This window comes from Pelophylax lessonae (genome assembly GCF_965119305.1).
Source record: "Pelophylax lessonae genome assembly, chromosome: 12".
NCBI lineage: Eukaryota > Metazoa > Chordata > Amphibia > Anura > Ranidae > Pelophylax > Pelophylax lessonae.
In genome coordinates this window covers 10,331,648-10,347,678 of record NC_138779.1, presented here as the reverse complement: position 1 = coordinate 10,347,678, position 16,031 = coordinate 10,331,648, and the positions used below count along the sequence as shown (strand labels likewise).

Here is a 16,031-nt window from a genome sequence, read left to right as displayed (position 1 = left end):
AAATAGCGTACCGTACCGAACCAACCCGCTCAGTGGAAACGAGGCATTAGAATGCACTGAAGTCTTCTATATTTCCTCCCTACAGACCTTCATGTAGTATGTGGCACTGTTTAAAAGTGGTTGTAAACCCTTCCATATACCCAGTGAAGTCACTGGCCTTAGGTGATACACAGAGATTAAACAAATACTTCTACATAAGTTGTACCTGTTTATCTGCAGTCTTCTCTCCTCCACATCCATAAGCTGCCATAAGCTTTTATTTCTTAAGAAGCAATGCCTGGGAGCCTCAATTGTTTTTATGGAGGCACCTCAGTCTTAGCTATCTCCTCATGTACATTCACTGTTGAGTGTAGTGACCCTGGTAAACATCCTTCATTCAAGAGGAAGAGTAGTGTAGAGCAGCGTTTCTCAACCTTGTGTCAGTCAAGGCACCCTTTAAAATTTATGGACAGTCTTGAGGCACCCCATTCTACAATGTAAAAACTATTCTAATTGTTTTTCATACTGCAGCAACATCCACACAAGTAGGACACCCAACGTTAGAGGGGATTTATTCTTCCAAAGCAAATACACTTTGGCAAACTGGTACTGCCTAGTATTCCAATGTTTCTCTTCTCCCTCAGCTTTTCTCTGTCATTCAGCTAATGTGACCCCCCAACTCTGATGAAGAGGGGCAGGGGAGAGTCAAATAAGGATGCTATGCAGGCGACTGACTTCCTCCATATTAACTGATGATGCCATTGGTCATTAGGATGCCGGGAGCTAGAAGATTGTAAAGGTGCACAATGAAAACCTGTGACTTTGTGTAACTAAAAGGCAGGCTTCATCCACACGCCAGCTTTTATAAAAAAATTTGGGCAATTTTTAGGCATTTTGCCAAGGCACACCTGAAGAAACCTCAAGGCACCCCAGGGTGCCTGGGCACTCTGGTTGAAAAAGGCTGGTGTAGAGGATGGGAACTCTTAGGCCCCTTTCACACAGGCGGACCGTTCAGATCCACCTGTCTGTTTTTTTTGGCGGATTTGAACAGATGCCCCATGCATCTCTGTGGGACATCGGATGTTAGCGGAGACATCTGATCCAATCTGTCAAATCTGGACGGATTGGAAACCCTATTTTCCATCCGTCCAGCGGATCGGATGAGAATGGACAGACGGTCTGTTCCCATGCGATTCCCCCATAGAGAACAGCGGAGACCTGACCGCTCCCTCTCCACACGCAGTGTGGAGACAGAGCTGTCACCCACCTGCTCATTGGGAGATCGGCAGACCGATCCCCCGCTGAGATAAACGGAGTCTGCCGACGGACTCTACAGTGTGAAAGGGGCCTTATACGGGGTAGATGCCCTTGCTACTATTGTTATTATAGTTTTTCTATGCAAAGCAGGAGCTGTTTACTTTTAGACTCTCGGGGAGGAGGGAATCACTGCCGTGTCTCATTTTGAACACTTAAAATGAGTTGCACTTACTGGCTGGAAATAAGAATAGAAAAGATTTATAAGTGATTTTGGAGGGAAAAAAAGGATACATATTTTTAAACCACTTTTATTTTTTAAGCAATATCCCCTAAGATTTGAAATATATCCAGCACCATTATCCCTGTAGTAAAGGACCCTGTATGGCAGGGCCCCCCAAATATTTTAAACAAAGGGCCAGTTTATTATCCTTCAGACTTTAGGAGGGCCGGATTGTGGCAGTAAATGTCAATGAGAATGACCTCAGGTTTGGTGGTCAATAGGAGGAAAATGAGCAGTGCCCCTATTAGTAGTGGGAATAGTATCCCATCATTGGTATCGGGGGAAGAATTATAAGAATAGTGCCTCATATCAGTGGGAGGAATAGTGCCCCGGGGGCCAGATAAAGACTAGCAAAGGGCCACATCTGGCCCTAGGGCCGCAGTTTGGAGACCCCTGCTGTAAGGGAACGCCGTGGGGGGATGTTAACCTGTTCATCACTAATAGTTTATCAATGAATGATTATTCCAGTCAACTATTGTAAGCAATTTCTGTTGAAGTGTGACCTGTGAACCTCTGATGCATTGGTGAAGGCTTCCACCACATAATGTTGTTTTCCAAGTTCTTTAGGGTATTAAATAGCTACAAGATCGACTACAAACTGCTGCTCACTGGGACTCCACTCCAGAATAACCTAGAGGAACTCTTTCATCTTCTCAACTTCCTGACCCCCGAAAGATTCAAGTAAGTGTTTCATCCTAAATGAGCCAGCATGCAAACTGACCGGTCCTGCAGCATATTCACATAGCCAGAACTTGACAAGCTTCAAAGCTGGCAGCGCTGCTGAAAGTCTCATTGCCAACATGGTGATTTGCAAACACAATCAGCTGCCGGTTCCCAAAAGTGCCCGTCCACACTCCATTCTACGATGACAGGATAAAGCGGAGCCGCACTCTGGTAACATCGCTTGGTAAACTTTTGTTCAAACCAGGCCTGCTTGCTATATCAGTCCCTGTCCAGTGGCCTCCCCACTCTGATACATTTTACCCAGATTAAAAGAGAAGTATTGTATTTTTTTTTTTTTTTTAAAGAATCATACTTGCCTAGGTGGAGGCAGCATTGGTCCGATGCTGCATCTGTCCCCCGCCGGCTCTAAGACTGAGAACCGAGTGGTCAAAGACCGTTGATCATTCGATTCTCAGAGCTCCGTGAGCAGAGAGCTGGTGATTGTCAGGCACTGGAGTGCTGGGCTGTGGAGGGAGCAAGAGCGGCTGGCTCAGGCTCTCAGCTGCTCGCAAACTAACTGCAATCCTGTGATCCACAGGAGAAGTGTAGCCAAACAAGCTTTGGCTGTACTCCTTTGAGCTTATTTGTAATAGGTCACCTCCATGATTAAGCCCAGTTGTTGTGAAACATGTCAGAGGGGTGTGGCCAGTTGGTGGGGACTGATAGAGCAAAGAGGCCTGGTTTGAATAAAAGTTTACTAGGCGATGTTACCGGAAGGTGGCTCTACTTTTTCCTGTTAGTAGCTGACACCCTCACAAACTGTTTGCCAAAATAGCTGGCAAGCAAGGGCAACGCAATAGGTTTGCTTAAAGTGATTCTGAAGGCAAACTTTTTATTTATTTTTTAAATACCTTACCTGCTCTGTGTAATGGTTTTGCACCGAGTAGCCCCAATCCTCCTCGGGTCCCCTGATGCCGCTTATCCCGCCTGCCCCCAAAGCAAGCCGCTTGCTATGGGGGCACTCGTGCATGCTTGCTCCCGAGCCAGGTCTGTGTGTCCATTAACAACACACAGTGTGGCTTGGCCCTGCCCCCTGTTCCCTCTTTACTGGCTGTGATTGACAGCAGCAAGCGCCAATCAAGATCGGGCTCAGGTAAGTATTTAGGTGGGGCTGAGGGGAGCGCTGCATGCAGGCGGGTTTTAACGCTAATGCATACAATGCATTAAAGGTTAAAAAACCTTCTGTCTTTAAAACCACTTTAAAGTTCCTCTGTGCTTCTTTATAATTGCTCAATATATAGAGGAGCATGGTTCTGTTTTTAAAATATTTACAATCAGTGGTAGGGGCATAGCCCTTTAAACCCTGTGAGGTAAAGGCATAACGTGCTAGTATGCATCGCATGCTAGCACATTATGAAATACTTACTTTAGAACCAAGCCCTCCAGCGGCACACTGTCACCGCTGAAGGCGCTTTTATCTTCACCTGGTCTTTCTTCCAGGTTCGCGTCCTCCAGCCGTCTGGTCACGATGAGGTCACTCCCATGCTTGCGCATGGGGGTCATGAACTGTGGCATGGAGCTCTGGAGGATGGCACGGGTATGCCGTCCCTTCAGAGCGCATGTGCCGGTGACGTCATCAGCTACATTCAGTATGAATTTCTCCTAAACTGTGTAAGTTTAGGAGATATTCACTGTACCTACAGGTATGCCTTATTATAGGTTTGCCTGTAGGTACAAGTGCCAGAAAAGGATTTACTTCCACTTTACCTGCAAGAAAAGCAAAAATGAAGAGAAAAGGATTTTAGAGGTGCCACTCTAACCCCAAAAAACTGAATACTCGATTAGTTTAAAATTCAAAATAACTTTATTCATTACAAAAATGTCTTAAAAATACCTTTGTCCATAAAAACATTTCAGTACAATTACATATTGTGAATAGGAGGCTCCATAAAAAAAGGTGCTCATTCTGCTAAACCATAGCCCATGGGTATACATATAAAAAATGGTATTCAATATACATTCAATAGAACGACTGCAGTAGACAATTTGGGCGCCGGTCTCTACGCGTTTCACCATTTACTGGCTTCCTCAGTTTAACATACATATAACTAAGATCTTGTGGAGCTAAATCCAAATGGGAAAGAAGACTCGGGTCGCCTCAAAGCATGGAAGGGGCAAGAGCAAAAGAAGCGACTAGTAGGAACCCCAAGAGGGCAGTGCATAACACTGTTCCAATAGTGCATAAATATTAATCAAAGCTGCGCTGCTGGTGATGTATGTCAGTGAGACTTATAAAATAATACAATAATATGAATTATATTAAATCATAAAAGTGAAACAAAATAATGTGCTCACAACATATAATAGTGTGAATTACAAATAATATATGCAGACAAAAAAGAGAGTCCCAAACAAAAAAAGGAAAGGTGGGTATTCTGATGTGAAGAAATGAGACATGAGGTCCTCCACCACAGCGAAGTGCAATCTTCCTCCGCAGTGTCTCCGTACCACAGACAAACTATTGCGCTTACCAGAATAAAAAAGTATAAGCCTTTCAAAATTATCCCTGTAGGATCCGGATGACAGACCAGCTCAATAGGGTATACCACGAATCTCCACACAGTGCCAGAAAAGCACTGGATACCGTAACCTCCAGAGGGAACCCCAGATGTTGCGGCAATCTCCCCAGCGGTATCAGCATATATATGGAATAAAAACCTCCATAGTGAAAGTACGTAACAGATATCATTTAATGTTAAAAAACAAGTAGAACACTCACATTTAAAAAGATGAGCAGCGCTGTAAAAAAACCGGCAAATAACACAGTCGCCCGACTTCCGGGTATCACGTGGTGACGTCAGCACGCCAATCCCGACGCATTTCGACACAGCTGACGTCTTCCTAGGGACACTGTTCCAATAGATTGAAATTGTACACAAGGGGGTCTTAACTGGTAAGCCCTCCTCCTACAAAGGACAAAAGCCAAGCAGCATAGAGTATGCCTAACATAGGTGTGCGCAGCCTAAAAAAGCTCTCATGCACATGAAATTCTCTGCAGCCTCAGCTGCACAGGGGAGCAAATGAATGGGAAGTGCTTTGTGCTGAGTGGCTTCCTGTTCGTTCACAAACCGAAGCATAGCAAACACAGTTTACTATGCTTTAGTTATGAATGGAAACAGTGTGTTCACTGTGAAAAGGAAGGGGATCGGTAAATTACATATTTGCCAGCCCCTTCCCCTGCTTTCCATCCTAAAACATCCCCCGCAGCAGATGGAAGAAGAGGGGAGAAGCCAATAACACTGTGGTACAGGGGGATCGTCACCACACATAGTGGTTAGGGTGTTCCAAGGCACACCCCCTGCGCACGCCTATGATGATTAAAGTATTTAAAGATTTGTTGGCCAATCCAACAGAGTGCCTCCATGACCCCCCCCCCCCTCACGCAGCTGCTCCATGTTTTTCTATAGCCCTTTACCTGGCCGTATATCAAAAAAGAACCATAAAAATACTACGACGTCTCTTTTCATACATGCTGCTGACATTAAGCGCCTTGCAGTACCGTACATTTCCTGGTGGCTTTCAGGCTCGCTCTGGTATAATCTTTTTTTTTTTTTTACCCCTCCCTTTGTTTCATGGTTGGCCGCCATCCCTCCCTCTCCCGTCTTGTCAACATCATTAAGATCCGTTGTCTGAGGCTGTGAAAAAATGTAACTTATAAATTATTCATAAGTGGGAGTCATCACATGTTCCCAGCAGCCGGGCGAGAGCGGACGATGAGTCACGCAGAGTGCATATTGATTGAAGCGTTGCAAGAAGAGCTTTTTTTTTTTTATCAGCAATGATTTGCATCGGGATTTAGAAGCTTTAACGTTTTAACAGCATCCCCTGCTGTGAAATCTTCACAAATAAGGGTTTCCTGCTGGGTTGGAGTATTTTATTTAAATGTGAATATCACTTAATGGTTATACAATCTGTGGTCATTTCACAAAAGAGAAATAAAGCTTTTTGAAACAAAACAAAAAGTCAAAGATGGGTCTCAAGTGGAAAAAGATTTCACAATAGACTAATAAAGGAAAATTATATTTTTTGGTTTTAGAGATATTCCATAGAACTAAAAGTCTGTGGACTCCCCTTCAGTTTATCGAGCTCAGGCATTTCCAGTGAAGGGTAAATTTGCTGACCGGTAAAACGATTCACTTTTCACGATTTACAGTGCATCCGCAAAATATTTACAGCGCTTCACTTTTTTCACATTTTGTTATGTTACGGCCTTATTCTAAAATGGAATCAGTTCATTATTTTCCTCAAAATTCTACAAACAATCCCCCATAATGACAACGTGAAAGAAGTTTGTTTGAAATCTTTGCAAATGTATAAAAAAAAATCCCATATACATAAGTATTCACACCCTTTGCTCAATACTTTGGTGAAGCTCCTTTGGCACCAGTTACAGCCCCCAGTCTTTTTGAGTATGATGCTACAAGCTTGGCACTCCTATGTTTGGGCAGTTTCTCCCATTCTTCTTTGCAGGACCTCTCAAGCTCCATCAGGTTGGATGGGGGAGGGTCGGTGCACAGCCATTTTCAGATCTCTCCAGAAATGTTCAATCCGGTTCAAGTCTGGGCTCTGGCTGGGCCACTCAAGGACATTCACAGAGTTGTCCCATAGCCTCTCCTTTGTTATCTTGGCTGTGTGCTTAGGGTCGTTGTCCTGTTGGAAGATGAACCTTCGTCCCAGTCTGAGGTCCAGAAGCCTTTGAAGAAGGTTTTCATCAAGGATGTCTCTGTAGATTGCTGCATTCATCTTTCCCTCCATCCTGACTAGTCTCCCAGTTCCTGCCGCTGAAAAACATCCCCACATCATAATGCTGCCACCACCATGCTTCACAGTAGGGATGGTATTGGCCAGGTGATGAGCGGTGCCTGGTTTCCTCCAGACATGACGCTTGCCATTCAGGCCAAAGAGTTCAATCTTTGTTTCATCAGAGCAGAGAATTTTGTTTCTCATGGTCAGAGTCCTTCAGATGCCTTTTGGTAAACTCCAGGCGGGCTGTCATGTCCCTTTTACTGAGGAGTGGCTTCCGTCTGACCACTCTACCATACAGGCCTGATTGGTGGAGTGCTGCAGAGATGGTTGTTCTTCTGGAAGGTTCTCCTCTCTCCACTGTGCTCATTGGGACCTTCAATGCTGCAGAAATTTTTCTGTACCGTTCCTCAGATGTGTCTCGATACAATCCTGTCTCGGAAGTCTACAATTATTTCCTTGGACTTCATGTCTTTGTTTGTGCTCTGACATGCACTGTGGGACCTTAAATAGAGAGGTGTGTGCCTTTCCGAACCATGTCCAATCAACTGAATTTACCACAGGTGGATTCCAATTAAGTTGTAGAAACATCTCAAGGATGATCAGTGGAAACCGGAGGCACCTGAGCTCATCTTTGAGTGTCATGGCAAAGTCTGTGATACTTATGTACATGGGATTGTTTTCCTTTTTTTATTTTTAATAAATTTGCAAAGATTTCAAGCAAACTTCTGTCATGTTGTCATTATGGGGGATTGTTTGTAGAATTTTGAGGAAAATAATGAATTTAATACATTTTGGAATAAGGCTGTAACATAACAAAATGTGGAAAAAGTTAAGTGCTGTGAATACCTTCCGGATGCACTGTAGTTGTCTCGTCTGGAGATTGGATTTAAAGTGGAACTTTATGGAGAAAATATAAAAATGGGCGAACAGGCAGGGTTTTTGATGCAGAAGAGACATGGTTTGTCTGCTTTAGAATTACGTACCTGCCTGTACGCCCCCTGTGCAATTGTACAAATGTGCCAATGCCGAAGCTAACTGAACTCCAGCGTCATTTTTGCCGGCCCAAAGATGTCAGCAGCCGGTGGGGAGTTCAGAGACGCCGTATTGCTGGAGTTGTAAAGCCAGGAAGGTTTTTTTATCTTAATGCTTTTTTTGCATTAAGATAAAAAAGCCTTCTGTGTGTAGCAGCCCCCCCAGCACCCCCTAATACTTACCTGTGCCCCCTCTCTGTCCAGCGATGTCCATGAGTCCCTCAGCCATCCCGAGACTCTACCTCCTGCTTGACTGAGATACAGCCACAGCGCCATAGGCTCCTGAAGCTGTCAATCAAAGTCAGTAAGCCAATCAGGCGAGAGAGGGGGTGCAGAATTGCAGCTACGTGTCTGCTGAATGGACACACGGAGCTGTGACTTGGCTCTGGTGCCCCCAAAGCAAGCTGCTTGCTGTGGGGGCACTCAACAGGAGGGAGGGGCCAGGAGCACAGAAGGGGGACCTGAGAAGAGGAGGATCCAGGCTGCCCTGTGCAAAACCATTTCACAGAGCAGGTAAGTATGACATGTTTGATATTTTATTAGAAAAATAAAAAATTGACTTTATAATCATTTTAAGGCCAGTTATAGGTTGGGGCAGTTCGGTTTGTTTGTACCGTTAGATATTAGGGGCCAGGAGCAGGAACGAGGGACTCGAGGAAAGGAGGATCCAGGCTGCCCTGTGCAAACCCAACTGTAGAGGAGGTAAGGATAATATGTTTGTTTAAAAAACAAAACAAAAAAAAAAACGAGACTTTAAAATCACTTTAAGTCCCCGTTCACACTGGGGCGACCTGTGAGGCGACCTGGTCGCCTCACAGGTCGCCGTAGGTCGCCTTCCATAGAAAAGTTGCGGACCCGTTCTAATAGGAGCGACACAAGTCGCTCCGACTTAGAAAAGGGTCCGGAACTTCTTTGGGGCGACCCGGAGCGACCGTCATAGACTTCAATGTTATGAAGTCCGTGCCGGCTGCTCCGAGGTCACGGTGTGCTGCTCGCACCGCGACCTCGGAGGTCGCCTCGGGAAGTATCGTCGCTGCTATGTGAACGGGGCCTAAGAGTCGGTTCACACTGGGGCGGCACGACTCTGTACTACTTCGGGGGCGACTTGTGCATTCCCATGCACCACGACTTCGGAGCGACCTGCAGGGACTTCACATAATGGAAGTCTATGCAAGTCGCTCCGAGGTCGCCCCGAAGTAGTACAGGACCCTTTTTCTAAGTCGGAGCGACTTGTGTCGCTCCTATTAGAACGGGTCCTGTACTACTCAATGGACCGCGAGGGAGCGCGACTTGTCAGGCTGACAAGTCACCTGAAAAGTCGCGCTAGTGTGAATCGGGTCTAAGGGTACTTTCACACGGCCGCTCCGTGTGTCCGCAAATCATCCCATCCGTTTGCGGATGATTTGCGGACATAATGTAAGTGAATGGCACTGCGGATGTCAGCGGAATACCATCCGCTGACATCCGATTTTCCTCCTTTCAGTTCTGTTCCGTTTTTACGAATGGAACAGAACCCTATTTTTTCATCCGTGTAAAAAATGGACAGGAAGGAAAATCGGATGTCAGCGGTGTCATCCGCTGACATCCGCAATGCCATAGACTTACATTATGTCCGCATATCATCCGCAAACGGATGGGATGATATGTGTCATCCGCTCCGTGAAAAAAAAAAAGTCCCGCAGCGGACTAAAGCAGCGGAGCGGCCGTATGAAAGGACCCTAAAGAGTTGTAATCCTCATAAAAAAAATATAAAAAAAAAACAAAAAACTGAAAGACAAAAGCATAATGAGCTAGTATGCACCACATTTTTTCCTGGGGTGCCCAAACTTTCGATCTCCACTGTATCCTGAGTGAAAAAAAATACACAAATAAGTGCAAGTGACATACTTGAAGAAAACTAAAGGTTCATGTGCAATGGCTAAGCCTTGAAGACTAGTAACAAAAATTGCCCTGGTCTCATCCAAAAGGCCTAACCCATGAGACAATGTGCAGAAAAAGCAAGTGGTGTTGTGGCCTATTGCCCTTTCTCACAGTGGGGTTCCATACCCATAGTTATACTAGGGAACACCCCGGGGTGTCACTTCCAGGGGGCACTTAACCCCGCAGGCTTTGTGCTTCCCTGATCTCTGGCCAGACAAGGCAGCACTTCTGGAATTAGGACGCATTGGGCCCCTTTGACCCCCTCCACACCAGGGAATTACTCCGGATCCTACCTTACCCAGCTCAAGGTTTTTTACCTTTATCTATCCTATGCATGAAGGTAAAAGGTTCCCCCCTGTGTGACCACACCCCCTACAGGAGGACTGGTGGTCTCCCCCACCCCCCCCCCCCCCCCGGCCCTGATTGCACCCAATCAGATGGAATTTCTGGAAGCCACTGGTTGCTATGGATTACTGCAGTTTGCACACCATCATTGCATTACTGAATGAACACAGGTGATCGGAGGAGAGATGAGCCCTCTTTTCTGTCTGTGATCACCAGAAATGATTTCTCTGTAATGTTTTTCCCTACAGCAATCTGGACGGCTTCCTGGAAGAGTTTGCCGATATCTCCAAGGAAGACCAAATTAAAAAACTCCACGACTTGCTGGGGCCTCACATGCTACGGCGGCTGAAAGCAGATGTCTTTAAGAACATGCCAGCCAAAACAGAATTAATAGTGCGGGTGGAGCTTAGCCAAATGCAGAAGTAAGTAAAATCCATGAGGACTATAACCAGCGTGACTCTTCATTGTAATTAACAGAATTTGTGTTGCCTCAGAATTCCTCAGTATGTCCAAAGTGGTTTGTAGTAAAGGGTAACTCTGCCTTCATGGTTTGGTTGTCTTTGCAATTAACCGCTTCCAGTTCAGGCCAATTCTGACATTCCTCTCCTACATTTTAAAATCTGCATTTTTTTTTTTTTTTTTTTTTGCTTGAAAATTACTTAGAACCCTTAAACATTACATATTTAATTTTAAGCAGAGGCCCTAGAGAATAAAATGGTGGGTATTGCATATTTTTATGTCACATGATACTTGTGCAAAGATTTTTTCAAAAGCAGATTTGTGGAAAAAATCAACTAATTAATTTTGGTGCAGAAAAACACATTATAATACCCAATTGTTTGGTAAAATATACAGTATCTCACAAAAGTGAGTACACCCCTCTAATTTTTGTAAATATTTTACATCTTATCATGTGACAACACTGAAGAAATGACACTTTGCTACAATGTAAAGTAGTGAGTGTACAGCTTGTATAACAGTGTAAATTTGCTGTCCCCTCAAAATAACTCAACACAGCCATTCATGTCTAAACTGCTGGCAACAAAAGTGAGTACACCCATAAGTGACAATGCCCAAATTGGGCCCAATTAGCCATTTTCCCTCCCCGGTGTCATGTGACTCGTTAGTGTTACAAGGTCTCAGGTGTGAATGGGGAACGGGTGTGTTAAATTTGGTGTTATTGCTCTCACCCTCTCATACTGGCCATTGGAAATTCAACATGGCACCTCATGGCAAAGAACTCTCTGAAAAAGGATCTGAAAAAAAGAATTGTTGCTCTACATAAAGATGGCCTAGGCTATAAGAAGATTGCTAAGACCCTGAAACTGAGCTGCAGCACGATGGCCAAGACCATACAGCGGTTTAACAGGACAAGTTCCACTCAGAACAGGACTCGCCATGGTCAACCAAAGAAGTTGAGTGCACGTGCTCAGCGTCATATCCAGAGGTTGTCTTTGGGAAATAGACGTATGAGTGCTGCCAGCATTGCTGCAGAGGTTGAAGGGGTGGGGGGTCTGCCTGTCAGTGCTCAGACCATGTGGATCACCCTTAACCACTTGCTGACCGCCTCCCGAATATTTAATGCGGTAGGTCGGCTCTATTGCGTGAAATCACCTACCTGTATGTCATTTCGTGCAAAAGCCACTGGGGGGCATGCTCACTGCCGGAGGCACAATCGCGCTCTGATTGGACACTAGATCAGCGGGTCCGGCAGGACCGATGTCCACCAGCCGCCCGCGATCGTTCTGATCATTCCCAGAAGAGGCAGAATGGCGATCTGACTATGTAAACAAGGCAGATTGCCATTCTGACAGGGGAGAAGATCAAGATCTTGTGTTTCTGCTAAACAGGAAAACGGATCTCTATCTTACCCCAGTAAGAGAAACCCCCCCCCCCCCCCCCACAGTTAGCAAGCACGAGCAGGGATCCTCAAACTACGGTCCTCCAACTACACGTCCCATGAGACATTGTAAAATTCTTTTCACAGACATGACTAGGCATGATGGGAATTGTAGTTCTTGAACAGCTGGAGGGCCGTAGTTAGAAGACCCCTGCTCTAGAGACACACTTAATCCTTTGATCGCCCCTGATGTTAACCCCTTCCCTGCCAGTGTCATTAGTAGAATAACAGTGCATATTTTTAGCACTGATTACTATATTAGTGTCACTGGTCCCGATAAAAGTGTCAGTTAGATGTCCGATTTGTCAATGATTGCCGCCATTACTAGTAAAAAAAAAAAAAAAAATGCATAGTTTGTAGATGCGATAACTTTTGCGTAAGCCAATCAACATACACATATTGGGATTTTTTTACCAAAAATATGTAGCTGAATACATATTGGCCCAATTTGATGAAGAAATTCGATTTTTTTTCAATTTTTATATTATACATGTTTTATGACAGAAAGTAAAAGAAATGTTTTTCTCTATCATTCATTGACAGACGCAGCTCCATATAATTCTTGACCATTGACTTATGCTGCCCCCTACAGGAGTAGAACACTAGGCAGGAAAAAGCTTTACCACGCCTATGGAGCCGTCCCTGCAGGCATACACCCACACACTCTGCTGTAAGCCTCAGTTTGTTTCTGCCTAGTTTAGGAATAGGACCTTGTTCCCTGCTGTTTTTTTTCTTTCTTTTGAGCAATCAGTCCTCTCTGCGGACTTGCATGAGAGTCCTAGGCCTGATGGTGTTCTTCCCATTACGGGGGAGAGGTTGTTTAGATCCTCCCTGGATGAGTTGGTCAAAGGCCTTATGGGTGGGAAGAGTACTCTCCTACCCAAATCCTCCAAAGGTAAGGCTCCGCGTCATAGGCGGGGTCCTTCATTTACTGCTCGTAGGTGGTACTTTCGTGCCTCTGGGTCGCTGAAGAAAGGAGCTAAGCCATTCAGGTCTTCTGGGGGTTCCAAGAAGACATGGTCGGGCAAGCCGAAAACAGGCCAATCCGGTTCTGCAGACAAATCTTTGTCTGCATGAAGGGGCGCCCTCCCCCGTCTTTGGGGTGGGGGGGGGTGTCTGCGCTTCTTTCCATAACCTTGATTCATTACAAGATCAGATTCAGGTCCCGGCCGTTGGACAGGTTCCTCCTGTCCAACCTCCGCTTATCTCCAGATCGGTTAACGGATCTACGAAAGGTAGGGCAAGATCTGCTATTGCAGGGCGTGATTGTGCCAGTTCCCTCTCAGGAACGGTTTCAGGGGTTTTATACCAACCTGTTCACGGTGCCCAGGAAGGGTGGCTCAGTTCCACACCAGATCCTTACAGAAGGAAATTCTGGTCAAATGGAACAAAGTTGTTGGATTCTATGATCTGGTTGAGTCACAACAAAGATTTCTCTTCTATGGTGGCTCTGCTCATTGGCGTTGAGCCAGGGCAAGTCTTTCCTTCCATTGTATTGGAATGTGGTGACCACAGACGCCAGCCTGTCCGGCTGGGGAGAAGTGCTGGGGAAGCTGTGTGCCCAGGGGGATCTTGGACAGTGGAAGAGTCCAGACTTCAGATCAATGTTCTGGAAATCAGGGCAATAAAACTTTGCCTTGTCACTGGACAAATCGTCTCCAGGGTTGTCCAGTCCGAGTTTCAATCTGACAATGCCACGGGTGTGGCTTACATCAATCATCAAGGGGGTACCAAAAGTGTCCTGGCGCCCGGGAGGTTGGCCAAGATCTTGAAGTGGGCAGAACATTTTGTTCCAGCTCTCTCCGCTGTACACATCCCAGGTGTGGAAAACTGGCAGGCGAATTATCTGAGTCGTCAGGTGTTGGATCAGGGAGAATGGTCCCTACACCCTGAGGTGTTTCATCTCCTGTGTGCTCGGTGGGGGACACCCGATGTCGATCTGTTGGCCTCCCGGCTCAACAAGAAGGTTCAAAGGTTTGTAGCCAGGTCATGGGATCCCTTATCCAACGCCGTCGATGCTCTGGTGGCTCCTTGGGGTCATTATCACCTGGTATATGCATTTCCACCGCTGAAACTCCTGCCCAGACTTTTGCTCAGGATAGAGGCAGAGGGGATTCAAGTCAATCTGGTGGCTCCAGACTGGCCTCGCTGGTTTTGGTACGCAGATCTAGTAAGATTGGTCACTAATGTTCCTTGGAGACTTCCTCTCAGAGAAGATCTGTTGTCTCAAGGGCCGATCTTCCATCCTGCTTTACAGTCGCTGGCTTTAATGGGCTGGCTGTTGAAAGCCAGGTGTTGACTCTGTGATTCCTGCACTGTTGAAGCCCAGAAGTCTACTTCTAGGAAGATCTATCATCATACATGGAAATCGTACATTTCATGGTGTGAATCTATGAAGATGCATCCTCGCCTTTTTTCGGTGGCTAGGATTTTGACTTTCCTTAAAACGGGTGTTGAAATGAGGTTTGCCTTGGCTACTAATAAAGGCCAGGTGTTGGCTTTGGCTGTGTTCTTCCAACGCCCTTTTAGCTTTGCATGCGTTGATTCGCAATTTTCTCCAAGGGGTCCGTCATGTGGCCCCTCCAAGGCGAGCCTCCGTGGGATCTGAATTTGGTATTGTCTGTTCTTCAAAAACCTCCTTTTGGGAACATTATGGAGATTTCTCTGCTCACCTTTTCGCAGAAGGTTGCCTTTTTGGTGGCTATTACTTCTGCTCGCAAAGTATCGGAATTGGCGGTGCTTCCCTGCCGTTCCCCTTATTTGGTTGTCCACAGAGATAAAGTGGTACTTCGACCTAGTCAGTCGTTTCTTCCTAGGGTGGTTTCTGCTTATTATCTAAATGAAGACATTGTGCTGCCTTCTTTATGCCCTAAGCCCACGCATCCTAAGGAAATTGCATTGCATTAGTTGGATGTGGTTCGGGCAATTAACGTTCTACCTGGCAGCCACTGAATCTTTTAGGAAATCAGACTCTCTATTTGTCATTACGGATGGACCTCGTCAGGGATTGCGTCTGCTGCAACCATGTCCAGATGGTTCAGGCAGACGGTGGTTCAGGCTTATTCACTGAAGGGTCCGGTTCCGCCTTTCCCTGTGAAGGCGCATTGTACTAGGGCGCTGAGTGCGTCTTGGGCTTTTCGCCATTAGGCGTCAGTGTTACAAGTTTGCAAGGTAGTAACTTGGTCGTCTGTGCATACGTTTACGAAATTTTATAAAGTTGATGTGTTGGCATCCTCGGATGCTTCCTTTGGCCGCAAAGTTTTGCAGACTGCTGTTTAAAAGAGACCTGTCTCTTTGAGGGTGTTTGTCAAGTTGAGCTCCAGTTGTTCCTGGTTAAGCTCTATAGTCTGGTTTGCTTAAGTTTTAGCCTTGTTGGTATGAACGTTCTTTTTCTGCGTTGTTTTCCCACCCCCTCATGCAAATACTGCTTTGGTATGTCCCAATGGTCAAGAATTATATGGAGCTGCGTCTGTCAATGAACGATAGAGAAAACTGGATTTTTGTCTTACCATAAAATCCTTTTCTCTGAAGTTCATTGACAGACGCAGCACCAGCCCCTCTATCTTGATTTTGATGGGTTTTTTTCCTCTAAACACTGCTTGCAACAAAACTGAGGCTTACAGCAGAGTGTGTGGGTGTATGCCTGCAGGGACTGCCGGATAGGCATGGTAAAGCTTTTTCCTGCCTAGTGTTCTACTCCTGTAGGGGGCAGCATAACACAATGGTCAAGAATTATATGGAGCTGCGTCTGACAATGAACTTCAGACAAAATGATTTTACGGTAAGACAAAATCAATTTTTATTTTTTCAAAATTGTTGCTATTTATTTGTTTATAGTGCAAAAAATTAA

General features: G+C 45.6%; 1 protein-coding gene across 9 annotated transcripts in view; it reads left to right on the top strand.

Moving 5' to 3' along the window:
- Positions 1-16,031, top strand: part of CHD5 (chromodomain helicase DNA binding protein 5) — a 409,378-nt gene that overhangs the window by 291,945 nt on the left and 101,402 nt on the right. For all 9 annotated transcript variants that reach the window (XM_082273263.1, XM_082273262.1, XM_082273261.1 and 6 more), the window contains exons 17-18: positions 2,076-2,197; positions 10,530-10,703. In XM_082273263.1, coding sequence (XP_082129389.1) covers positions 2,076-2,197; positions 10,530-10,703 — 296 coding nt within the window. The remainder of the gene's footprint in view (positions 1-2,075; positions 2,198-10,529; positions 10,704-16,031) is intronic.